Source organism: Lissotriton vulgaris, chromosome 3_2 (assembly GCF_964263255.1).
Source record: "Lissotriton vulgaris chromosome 3_2, aLisVul1.2, whole genome shotgun sequence".
Classification (NCBI taxonomy): domain Eukaryota; kingdom Metazoa; phylum Chordata; class Amphibia; order Caudata; family Salamandridae; genus Lissotriton; species Lissotriton vulgaris.
Window position 1 is genome coordinate 227191471 of NC_141690.1, and position 13194 is coordinate 227204664.

General features: G+C 36.2%; 1 protein-coding gene across 1 annotated transcript in view; it reads left to right on the forward strand.

The window, feature by feature from the left end:
- The first annotated feature begins 7988 nt into the window (after positions 1-7988).
- Positions 7989-13194, forward strand: part of KDM3A (lysine demethylase 3A) — a 335469-nt gene continuing 330263 nt past the window's right edge. Inside the window, exons 1-2 of the mRNA XM_086964259.1 lie at positions 7989-8391; positions 12386-12541. Of these exons, the coding sequence (XP_086820385.1) occupies positions 8230-8391; positions 12386-12541 (318 nt within the window). The 5' untranslated portion in view covers positions 7989-8229. The remainder of the gene's footprint in view (positions 8392-12385; positions 12542-13194) is intronic.

Below are 13194 nucleotides of genomic sequence, written 5' to 3' on the forward strand. Positions count from 1 at the left end.
AAGGCAACCTATGGCTGTACTTCATGAGGACTAATGATTTAATTACTAGGTTTGCTAAAAGTAATGATAAAATGAATCTGCTACAATCATGTTAAATTTCTAACTATAATAATTTTGGAATTAAGTGGTGATGTTAACAGCATTGTAAAGAGTAGGCGAAAATGGATTATAATCGTTAATCTCTATATTCCTCCAGGCAACAAAAAAAATGATGTTCTAACATGTTTAGAGTCATCAGTTGAAAAGATTGAGGAAACATTTCTGCACTAACCGATGACAATATTGTGACATTTTAACAGTAAGATTCCTCAAATAAATTATGAGGATCTGTACTTTAAAAATTAAAAAAGACTCGATGGATATTGCTGCACAGTTTCTTGATTTACGGAAAAGTAACAAGCGTAGCAGGGAATTTGATGTGTTCTGAAGAAGGCTTAATCTTATCATAATAAAATCTAATGAGTCAAATAGTTCAACCTGGGTAATCAATAATGGGAGTATTAATTCCATGATTTATTAAGCAATCATTACAGCTCAATTGTATAATATGATAATAGATTTTACAGTAACTATGGATTTTGGGAGTGATAAAAAATCCTTGTTTATATCTGTGGATCAACGTGAAAAAGAAGCGATTTATGGATCAATAGAACAGATCTGGAGATCAGAATTAACCCAATTTGTTGGTCATCTCAAAATATTTTTAGGGGGGTTTGATGAGATTGTTTTACTGACAAAATTAAAGAAATTTCTTCACAAAAAAACACTTGTGAATCATTATAACATCTCCTATGAAGAAATCCATCGAATGAGAAGACTATCCAAGAGAAAGAGGCTATCAGAAAACAAAAAGTCAGGACGTTTTTGAAAAAACAAAATAAATTAGAGCCTACTTAAAATGCCTAAAAATACTATGAATGTCATAATAAAGAAATATTAGAAACTATTTAGAACAACAACGCTAAAATACAGTATGCAGAAAAGAAAACATTTTTGACAAAAGTTACAGCAGTATCAAATGAGAAAAAGATCAAACAATTTTGGAAACTGATTAGTAAATGGATGAGAAAAAGAATGGGTCTGACGGCTACTCCAGTGGAGAAAAGACATGGATAAACTATATTATCAAAGAGTATAGACTTAATAGGAAAGAAGACTATCTACTAAGTGATATGGCAAAATTAATGGGAAGTGTATTTAATAAAGAAATACATACAACAGCCAGATAATCGAATAATGTGAGCCCTGATCCGCTAATAATTAAGTAACTGGAGGATTACATACTAGCATCCAAACCATCTCAAACTCCGGAACCATAAGGAGGCTATGCAGATATATTTAAACAAGATCAGCTCATATCGTCCTCTCTTTTATATCCATTAATTAATATTGTAAATAAAAATAATTGTATTCCTGAATCATGAAACTAAAGTATTACAATGTAATGTCTATTTATCAAACAAAAAGGATATTGAAGTTGCCATGAAAATTACAGGTTCATTGCAGTAATGGATGTTTCTGGTAATATATATACTAGACACCTAATAAGACACATGGACCCATATCACAGACCACGCTCCCATTCAAACGAGGGAACATGCTCTCAAGATAGCTCTTCACCTGCCCAATCAGTATTACAGAAGAGGCTGCATAATCGTCTGTGACCCCCTTCTGCAATACCAGGGCCCCAAGGCACTTAAAATCAGAGCACACACATGCATAATACGGCCCCTGGAAAATGGGTGGAAACTAACAATATTTTACAGAAGTATCAAACTAGATTCAGAGCAAATCATTCCATGATGAATGTGTTCCATACTCTGAGACTATTGGATGAAAAATACATAAGAAGGGAGTTCCTCTATGTGTACCATGTATCGACTTGTCTAAAGCATTTGATTCTAAAGACAGAAACACTGAAAGAAAATGTTGTCATGGCATACCACTAGGACTTCTACATCTGATAAAAGAATTACGTAAATATTCCTGGATATCAATTTAATTAGGTGAAAATTGAGCAGTATCTGAGAAGATAGAGACTCAAAATAAGCTAAGGTTGGGCTGTATTTTTACCCTCTATTATTTTCTGTTTACATTGATGATGCTCCAGAAATACTAACAAAAGGCTAGCTGTTTTTCTCCTAAACTAGTAAATGAATATGCTTGGATTGTTTTTTATGCTGATGATACTACACTGTTGATCTTACTGCTACTGGATTTCAAAAAGCAATAGATACATTTGCTAATTATTGTGGAAATATTTTTTTAAACTAATATTGACAAAACCTAAATAATGGTGTTTTAAAAAAAAGAAAGATTTTTTTTTAATTGGGTATTAAAGTCATGCAGATTAGAAACTAAATTCTTACGGTTATTTGGGAGTTGCTTTACGAGTCATTTAAATTATAGAGAGAATGTATATTCTATACTAAGTCGCACAAAAAGTGTTGCTCTTGTTCTTGGAAAATTGGATTTGAAGTTGTCTCAAAAAAAATTTGAAGTTTTAAAAGAAAAATTGTGAATCAAAAGTGCTAAGTTTGCTATTTTTTGTCAGTGAGATATTGGAACAAAAAGCTATCTTTATCTTAGAATAGCCAATCTAAAGTTATAAGCAGATGAATGTTAAAATTGCGAGTGGATCAACTGGACCAACAAATTGGATTGTGAATCGCCCAAAGCGTCAATAAAGGAGTTTTATGTTGCCCACTATGTGGCTCTACTGATTTTTCATTGGTTCATATAATTATATTTTTCACATTATAGAAAGATGCACTTAAAACCTTGTTGCCCACTATTATGAAGACTCTGCAGATTTGATGAGTTGTAGAGATGATGTACATAATGAAATGTGAAAACACTGTTTTATGCTATAAACTGCAAAATGTTTTTAATGCTTGGAAGGACAAAATGAAAATATTATTATATGAAAACCTTTGATTGAGGGACAAAATAAATGTTAAATCAATAGAGATTTCCAAAAACGTATTCTCATTTTTTAGAAAAGTGTTTTATTGATTCTTAAATGTTTGTATGGCCTACATCGACATACAGCGAACACATACATAAACTAAACACTTGAATGGCCTTCACTTTGTATGTTTTACTTTTCCCTACCTTCACTTCTGCCCATCCCTAACCCTAAAATTCTAAAAATGGTCGCATATTCCCTAATCCTATGGTTTTTATTACATTACATTTGATCGATGTGAACCCTTCTGCTTACACTAAAATGAATCACATTTCATTTTATAATTAAATAAATTAATAGGTTACCTTTTTAGCACTAACCCTAACCTTAAGTGAATCTTATAATAATGTAATATTAACTGTGTGTAAAATGGCCCTTCTTTGATTAAATTAAATATGTGGCTACTAGATTGTACAACTAATGCTATATTTGGCTATAATGAATTCAATTTAAATTAAAGTACTGCATGTTTTTTTATTCTACTCTTACAATGATATATATATATATATATATATATATATATATATATATATATATATATATATATATATATATATCGATTTAAACACGCACACACTAATACATATTACATATTTTATTGTATATTTATAAATTAAATTAAGGATACGTATATAATTAAAATATATTAATAAATTCATAATAAAGCAACTGCTAATGTAATGCTTTATAAAAATACATCTATTTTAAACCTTTTAATGTATTAATACTAGCCCCAACTCTCAATGTAAACATTACTTCTTTAAAATAAATTACATTAGTTCACAAAAATTGGTGCTCTTGTTCTTGGAAAATTGGATTTGAAGTTGTCTCAATTTTTTTTAAGTTTTAAAAGAAAAATTGTGAGTCAAAAGTGCTAAGCTTGCTATTTTTTGTCAGTGAGATATTGGAACAAAAAGCTATAGAAAGGGTGGCAAAATTAAGATATGAAAGAAATGAGTTGGACTACCACAAGAAACTGTTGAATTGGGTGTTGTTCACATAGTATACAGGTTTCATAAAAAAAGCCTTAAATTATTAAATTATCTTATCTACTAAAGGTATTTTTGTTTAAGTTTTAAGAAAGCATAGTCAAACGAGTTTACACTCTCGATAGGTTATCAAGATTTTGAGAACTATGACTTAGCTACAGTTGTCTAAAGATGAGGTCAAAGATTTTTGGTCAAACAACTTTTGGAGATGGAAGATAAAATCTTTGTAAAATAGATCTCTTTTAGTGCTGATTAAGCCGCATGTGAAAAGCATGATATATATGAATATATTTCCTTGCCAGAGTAGGCAGGAACTGAATGTTTTTTTGTTTCTTTATCTTAGAATAGCCAATCTAAAGTTATAAGAAGATGAATGTTAAAATTGCGAGTGGATCAACTGGACCAACAAATTGGATTGTGAATCGCCCAAAGTGTCAATAAAGGAGTTTTAGATTGCCCACTATGTGGCTCTACTGATTTTTCATTGGTTCATATAATTATATTTTGCACATTATAGAAAGATGCACTTAAAACCGTGTTGCCCACTATTATGAAGACTCTGCAGATTTGATGAGTTGTAGAGGTGATGTACATAATGAAATGTGAAAACACTGTTTTATGCTATAAACTGCAAAATGTTTTTAATGCTTGTAAGGACAAAATGAAAATATTATTATATGAAAACCTTTGATTGAGGGACAAAATAAATGTTAAATCAATAGAGATTTCCAAAAACGTATTCTCATTTTTAAGAAAAGTGTTTTATTGATTCTTAAATGTTTGTATGGCCTAAATCGACATACAGCAAACACATACATAAACTAAACACTTGAATGGCCTTCACTTTGTATGTTTTACTTTTCCCTACCTTCACTTCTGCCCATCCCTAACCCTAAAATTTTTAAAATGGTCGCATATTCCTAAATCCTAGGTTTTAATTACATTACATTTGATCGATGTGAACCCTTCTGCTTACACTAAAATGAATCACATTTCATTTTATAATTAAATAAATTAATAAGTTACCTTTTTAGCACTAACCCTAACCTTAAATGAATCTTATAATAATGTAATATTAACTATGTGTAAAATGGCCCTTCTTTGATTAAATTAAATATGTGACTACTAGATTGTACAACTAATGCTATATTTGGCTATAATGAATTCAATTTAAATTAAAGTACTGCATGATTTTTTTATTCTACTTTTACAATGATATATATATAAATATATATATATATATATATATATCGATTTAAACACGCACACACTAATACATATTACATATTTTATTGTATATTTATAAATAAAATTAAGGATACGTATATAATTAAAATATATTAATAAATTCATAATAAAGCAACTGCTAATGTACTGTTTTATAAAAATACATCTATTTTAAACCTTTTAATGTATTAATACTAGCCCCAACCCTCAATGTAAACATTACTTCTTTAAAATAAATTACATTAGTTTACAAAAATTGGTGCTCTTGTTCTTGGAAAATTGGATTTGAAGTTGTCTCAAATTTTTTTTAAGTTTTAAAAGAAAAATTGTGAGTCAAAAGTGCTAAGCTTGCTATTTTTTGTCAGTGAGATATTGGAACAAAAAGCTATAGAAAGGGTGGCAAAATTAAGATATGAAAGAAATGAGTTGGACTACCACAAGAAACTGTTGAATTGGGTGTTGTTCACATAATATACAGGTTTCATAAAAAAGCCTTAAATTATTAAATTATCTTATCTACTAAAGGTATTTTTGTTTAAGTTTTAAGAAAGCATAGTCAAACCAGTTTACACTCTCAATAGTTTATCAAGATTTTGAGAACTATGACTTAGCTAAAGTTGTCTAAAGATGAGGTCAAAAATTTTTGGTCACAAAACTTTTGGAGAAAGAAGATAAAAACTTTGTTAAATAGATCTCTTCTAGTGCTGATTAAGGCGCATGTGAAAAGCATGATATATATGAATATATTTCCTTGCCGGAGAAGGCAGGAACTGAATGTTTTTTTTGTTTCTTTATCTTAGAATAGCCAATCTAAAGTTATAAGAAGATGAATGTTAAAATTGCGAGTGGATCAACTGGACCAACTAATTGGATTGTGAATCACCCAAAGCATCAATAAAGGAGTTTTAGATTGCCCACTATGTGGCTCTACTGATTTTTCATTGGTTCATATAATTATATTTTGCACATTATAGTAAGATGCACTTAAAACTGTGTTGCCCACTATTATGAAGACTCTGCAGATTTGATGAGTTGTAGAGATGATCTACATAATGAAATGTGAAAACACTGTTTTATGCTATAAACTGCGAAATGTTTTTAATGCTTGGAAGGACAAAATGAAAATATTATTATATGAAAACCTTTGATTGAGGGACAAAATAAATGTTAAACCAATAGAGATTTCTAAAAACGTATTCGCATTTTTTAGAAAAGTGTTTTATTGATTCTTAAATGTTTGATTGGCCTAAATCGACATACAGCGAACACATACATGAAATAAACACTTGAATGGCCTTCACTTTGTATGTTTTACTTTTCCCTACCTTCACTTCTGCCCATTCCTAACCCTAAAATGTTTTCAAATGGTCGCATATTCCTTAATCCTAGGTTTTAATTATGTTATCGATATGAACCCTTCTGTTTACACTATAATGAATCACATTTCATTTTATAGTTAAATAAAATAATAGGTTACCTTGATAGCACTAACCCTAACCTTAAATGAGTCTTAGAATAATGTAATATTAACTGTGTGTAAAATGGCCCTTCTTTGATTAAAATAAATATGTGGCGACTAGATTGTACAACTAATGCAGAATTTGGTTATAATAAATTCAATTTAAATTAAAGTAGCTACTGTTTTTCTTATTCTACTCTTACAATGCTTTATATATATAATATATATATTGATATATATATATATCAATTTAAACACGCACACACTAATACATATTACATATATTTTATATAATTGTATATTTATAAATAAAATTAAGGATATGTATATAATTAAAATATATTAATAAATGTATAATAAAGCAACTGCTAATGTAATATTTTATAAAAATGTATCTAATGTAAACCTTTTAATGTAGTAATACTAGCTCCAACCCTCTATGTAAACATTACTTCTTTAAATTAAATTACATTAGTTCATTGAGGTTAATATTACACTGCCCCCATCCTTGCTTGGTTTTAATACATTCCTTTTAACTTGGTTACGGTAATATCAACCCTAAATTAAACATAGATAAAATAGAAATTAACATTTGGGTAAAAGTAAATTTTAATATTTGTGAGGCATCCTCCACGTCCATCTAAGACCAGCTTTCCTTCTTTTGAGTTGCTCAATTTTTGCAAAACCAGTGGTTGATGCCTCTGCAAAAAAGAACCCAACAAACACCAGACCAATCATGGTTCCAACTGGTCTTCCATTTTATTATTTGGCCAAAGGTCTATTGGTAAGAAAATGGCGGCCACATCTGTTCCTTTCAGCCTCGTTTCTGTGAACAACAAAGAGCCCCGCCTCAACCGCGGCACATTTTAGCCTTAAGTCCCGCCCTAGCGCGGAGCAGGCTCTGAGCTGACGCTTGGAACTGCACGTACCAGCGGGCGGATAACAGGCGTCAGCAAATACATAAAATTAGTCCGCTTGAGCGCGTTGTACGTCTAATCTTGCACCTTCCGTAATAGCGCACGGGTACAAACTACAGATGAGACTAAACAAGAGAGGGGCACACGGAACTGCTGTGATCTGGAAATGTCAGAAATAAGAACACTGCCTTTCGCTAGGGGACTCTTTCCCCACTGCGACGTCACGGTTTCTCGAAAGCGATAAATCGGGTGGACTGCCTGGGCGGAAGAATACACGAGTACATGATCAAGTGTGTAATACCGTTTGCAGCTAGTGACTCAATCGAGGGGAGTGGAGGTCCTTGATTGTCAGCTGATGTAGCCAATCCATTTGGCTGGAGATGCGCCTCTTCTTCTTTTTGAGCCTATCGAAACAGGGCTGGGCGTGTCTGTTCGCGCCCGTGTGTAGCTGCTTGTGGCAGCCTCAGAGGTGATTTGGTGACAGAATAATACACCTTGGAGCTGAGGCCTTGTGGTGCGAGGGACAGGGAACCGGAGAGCTGCAGCGGAGGCGATGGGCTGGTAGCGGCAGAAGCACCAGAAACTCCGTCTAAAAGCCCTGCCTTCAAACTCTCGTGTGTGCGGAGCCGGTAGCAGCTGTGCGGGCGCTGCTGGGTCTTCACGCCCGCCATGGTCCTGAACGAGGGCACCGTCTGCCTCTTGGTGGGGCAACGGTTCCTCAGCGCTTCCTCCGAGGGGGCACTGGAGCTGGGGCAGATCGCCAGTTGGCCCTGGGAGTCCGGTACTATCCGAGCGGTGTCCCACAAGGAGTTGAGTGAACCGGGGCTTCGGGTGAGTATGGGGAAGCCGCTGCGGCCGCTCGCCTTTGTATCGCCCACTGGACATTGGGGGCAGTTGGGCACGGGTGAGGGCTTTAAGATCCGTTGCACGTGAGGTGAGTTGGAGGACCTCATGCTTTTAGGGGCAGCTCCGACTTTAGGGTAAGCCTGTGTCTGAGGAGACCTCAGCAGTTCCCGTTCCTGTGAATCATGTGATCCACCTCAGTGGATTGTTCTTCTGTGGAGTCCTGTCAGCGGAAGCGGTCCGAACAAAGCAGTCTCTGCAGCTCACGAGTCCCCTACTCCCAGCACCTGGCTGGGGCCTGGGGGTGGTGGTGGTGGAGGTCTGAGCCTCATTAAATGCTCAGCCATGCACACTGCAGGTTCTGGGCTCCTGCAGCTACCGCGCTCATAGCCGCTTGTGTAAGATTAGTACGCCTGTTCATTTTCCGTTGCACCCCTACATGAGAGCCTCTCTTGGCAGGCTGCCTACACCTGCTGTGCAGACTCACTTCGGGGTGGCAACATGACGCCATTTTGGGGCTTTTTCTTTGTCGCTGTGTGACCCTCCCAGTGCGAGTCCTCTGCGTGCATTTTTAACCTACCCCCTCCGTGCATGCTGTTTTGCACGTATCCCCTCTTTGGCACTTTGCCCTGGTGGTGTCTTCCGTCAGGAATTACTGCTGATTGCTTGGGACATATGACCCTTCTAGGTGCCCGCTGCTGGTTTCTTTCGTGTCTCAACTCGTAAGTGCTTCCTAGTCATTGCAAGACCTTTTTGTCACTCCACGGTACTGTTCTCCGCGCCAGGGACATATGGCTCCTGCAGAACACGTGCAAAACTTGCACGTGTTTAAAAAAATGTATTCATTGGTCAATGTAGCCAAAAAGCTCTTACTAGTGAGAATAAGCACTGAATAGACCCATACGATCTTCGGGATTGCAGAACATTCGTGATGTGGACAAACGCGGTGCCTATCAGACTTTGTTTGCCTAGGTATATTCTGGCTGTCTTTGAAGTTCATTTTAGTGCTGTTATACCAGCCCCTCCCTGTGTTTTCCAGTCTGGGCTGTGTACGTGCTGCAGGGGAGTGCAGTGAGTAGATAGGGTTCAAGGTCCCCGGGAGCGGTGAGGGTGTCAGCAGCCGGCTACACCTTCTATTGGTGGAAGGACAGACAGGCTGTCAAGCTGGGGGTTATTCGGGGCCAGAGGAGGGCCAGAGCAGAGCTTTATTCATTGGATTGGCTGACTGTATTTGTCTGTCGTGACGTATCTGGCGTCAGAGTAAACAGAGCCACGAGGGCCCAACCAGCTGCGTTGAGTAGTTGTAGCTCCCTTGCACATTGCCGGGGGGAAAGGGTACTGCATCTCGATGAATACTCTCGGTTTAGAATTAACAGAACTGAGGTTCTACATCCTTGCGTTGGTTATCAGTTGTTGTCTAATATTTCAGGCACAAAACGAATTTTAATGCACATTGTTGCTAATACATAAGCGTTTGCAAGCAAAGACAACGAATCAAAGCAAATACAACATGGCGGAGCCTGTCTTTGGGGAAATGCGATCTGATTATTTTTTTAATGTCTCATCTGTAAACACACATGCTCACGACGATTGGATACCCAGCATGGCGAATCAAAATCACTGCTATTTAAGGGGGCATTATGGTGCTTGGTGAACATGGATGGTGTATCTTGGAGCAAGACTTCTAGGTACATGGTCACTTTGGTGACCAATCATTGTTGCTAAATTGGTTAATGTACTTTGGAACCTCGCAAGGAAAGGGTTTTCCTGCCCTTGTGAGCTATGATGCCTATTGGAAAGATATGTATATGTGCTAAATTGTGAGTAACGTTCCTTTTTTTTAGTTCCTAGAGGTCATCGACTGAGTTCAGACACCTGATAGGTGTTCAAATGACAGTGTTTGAGGAATTTCCTCAATTGATCCTCAGATCTGCCTGACTTTTACATAAGTCTGTGCTGATGAAAGAGCGATGTAGAAGTGCCCAGCATTCGCAAAGTCATTCAAACCATTGAGTTGTTCCAAAGCATTGTGCCAGACTTGTCCAGATTTAATCTGTTGCAAGAGGAAGGTGTGACCTGGTAGAAGTCGTAGAGACTTGAAATGTACTGTTATGTACTAGGAGTCAGAGCATGGACTTGAACATTTCTCAGAAAGGCTTTCCCAAGGTATGTCTATAGATGCCATTTGACAATACTCTGGAGGTTTCGTAGTGGTTTCGCACGTGTTATAACAATTTGTAACCCCCCCCCCCCCCCCAATCATTTTGACATGCGATTAGAGTGTTTTGTGTTTGAAGTTAATACCATATGCCTAATCATTATTTGGCTATACTATCCATTGAAGTAGATTTTCCTTCCATTCTTCACACATCTTGTGCTACCGTATTCATGTAATGAAGTATCTAAAATTCTGCTTTTGAGGAAACGTATTACTTTGCCGTCCTCTCGGATATCTTGAGTGCTCCTTCAGCACTGGCAGTACCCAGTTCTGGAAATATTGTAACCTCTGAACAAGATATAAGATATAGGATAGAGGTGGCCAGTGTAGGTTCCTGAAGCTTGATCCATGTCCAGATTTTTGGATATCCTTACAAGATTAATTTAAATACAGTGGACACTAATGTCATTTATTCACATGGGCTATTTGGGAAACCTCTACGATGGACTGGTCTGATCTCGGGAGATTCCTTGCGTAGTTTTTTTTTTTTACTGATTTAAAAAAAAGACCCCCACATTCTTGATTGTTTAGTAGATATACCATCATCTGCATTAAGAACCAATCTTCTGAGTGTTTTGTGTGTTTTACAGGTTATGGAAAAACAAGAGGGATCAAGGGATCGTGTTCACTCCAGGTGAACAGAGAGTACTCCTGTACCCTGATCAAGGACTAGATTAAACAAAATCCTGTTTTTACAGGTTAGCCTGTAGGCATGGTTATTAACTTGCATGGCTGCTATTGTCTATACGGTGTCATAATTCTGCTCTTCCTTTCTTAATCTATTTTATGTAAATTGGAAGCATAAGAGGAGTGCTTTGTACGTGTTTCCAAGCTTGTTACCTGGTCCAAATTTGGCTCTATAAAAACCCCAAGGTGTTGAAAGCAATGCTTGCAGATACCTTAGTACACTGTTGCGCACCTCATATTTTGTTTCTGGAGAGCTGCAGTGTAATTCCAGACTAGATGGCTCTCGGTTCATCAGCTTTGCCCTAGAAAACAACAATTCCTAGTAGGGAAGGAAGTTGTTTACGAAAATATTCTTTCAAAAAGATCACCAAGAGACAAGAACGCATTTCGGTGAATACAGGCATGGGCCCGTTCTTGTTTCATGGTCGAGTGAAGAGACATTTCCCTATGTCTGGGCCAGACTTTGGCTGTCTTTCTTCCGAAAATAGTTACTGTCTCTAGGAATAAGAACAGACACACTGTTGTAATACTCTGGTTAAATTATTGACAACAAAAGTTTGTTTTGTTGATAATACTGTAGAGGTGCAGATTTTAAATGAAGTGCAGTTTTCCTAGAAAAGTAGGTTTAGAGACGTTGAAAGTTGGCAATTGCACAATGTATTCGGCTGAACCTTCTTTTTTTATTAAACAATGGAAAGTTTCAGGACCTATTGTGCATCAGCCTTTGTAAGCCTGGTAGGTTATGGTTAATATTTAACATAATGCAAAAGAAGAATATATGTAGGATTCTTAGTAGGTTATCAACGGTGGCCATGTTGCTAATGGAGCAAGGCAGGCACCGACTGTATGTACTTCTCTTAGACAGCCATCTACAATTTGAAGAAAATATCTTTCTAGAGTGGTTATTGAGAACCTCCTCAGGCTAAGTATCAGATGTTAGGAGCGCATCACAACAGAAATAACATTATTGTAATCTTTAGTTAAATGTAGCAGTTACGCTGCTTTTGATAAGTATACACATTTAGCTCTTTGTGGTTTGCCAATGAAGTTTACTATTCATGGTTTCTTTTTTTCTAGTTATGTGTGGAACCTGATGGAGGTTTATGGCAGGAGAGAAAATGGATTGAGCTTTATGACGCAAACCTTCAGGTGTTCCTAATGGAGCACAACTTGGTGATGGCAGAGCGAAAAGCCGCAGGCGGCTATATGGAAAGTGTTCAGTGGCCTGCAATGGTAAGCGATTTTAAGAATACCTTTATCTGTTCACTTGACCCTTAACTGCTGACCTGTTTATGTATCATAGACAGTGTGGAAACTTTTGATGACCTGTCTTTAGGTCGTAGGCTAAACCTCAGCAAAGCAGTTTTTTGATCAGGAAATATCACCACCAAAAACATTCTCCATGTTTTTTGAAGCCTGGCTGATATGTTGCTATGTGTTTGACCTAGTGAAATGACCCAAGCAATGGGAGGCACTGTGGAAAATATGCTTTTATTGTAACTTTCATGATTGAAGAGCAGTATTGCAAATCAGCTGCTTGGTCTCGGGTGGATGTTCCTGGGCTTGATAAGTGTGTGCGTATAAGTGTATATATGTTTTTATGTGTGTATGTGTATATATATATATATATATATATATATATATATATATTTTATCACAAATCTTATTTTTTTCACGAACATTGAGTTTCAAAATACGGTACAATTTACTTTTCCATAAGCATGTCGTGTATAATTGTACACCGTATTATTCATTTCTTGTATGATATTAATGGGTTAACATGCATTATCTGTATTAGTGAAGGTAGCTTCAATATTAAGGTATGTGATAACTAATTTCCAAACATAACACACTCCCTCCCCGTACTTATGAATTTTTCATTCAAA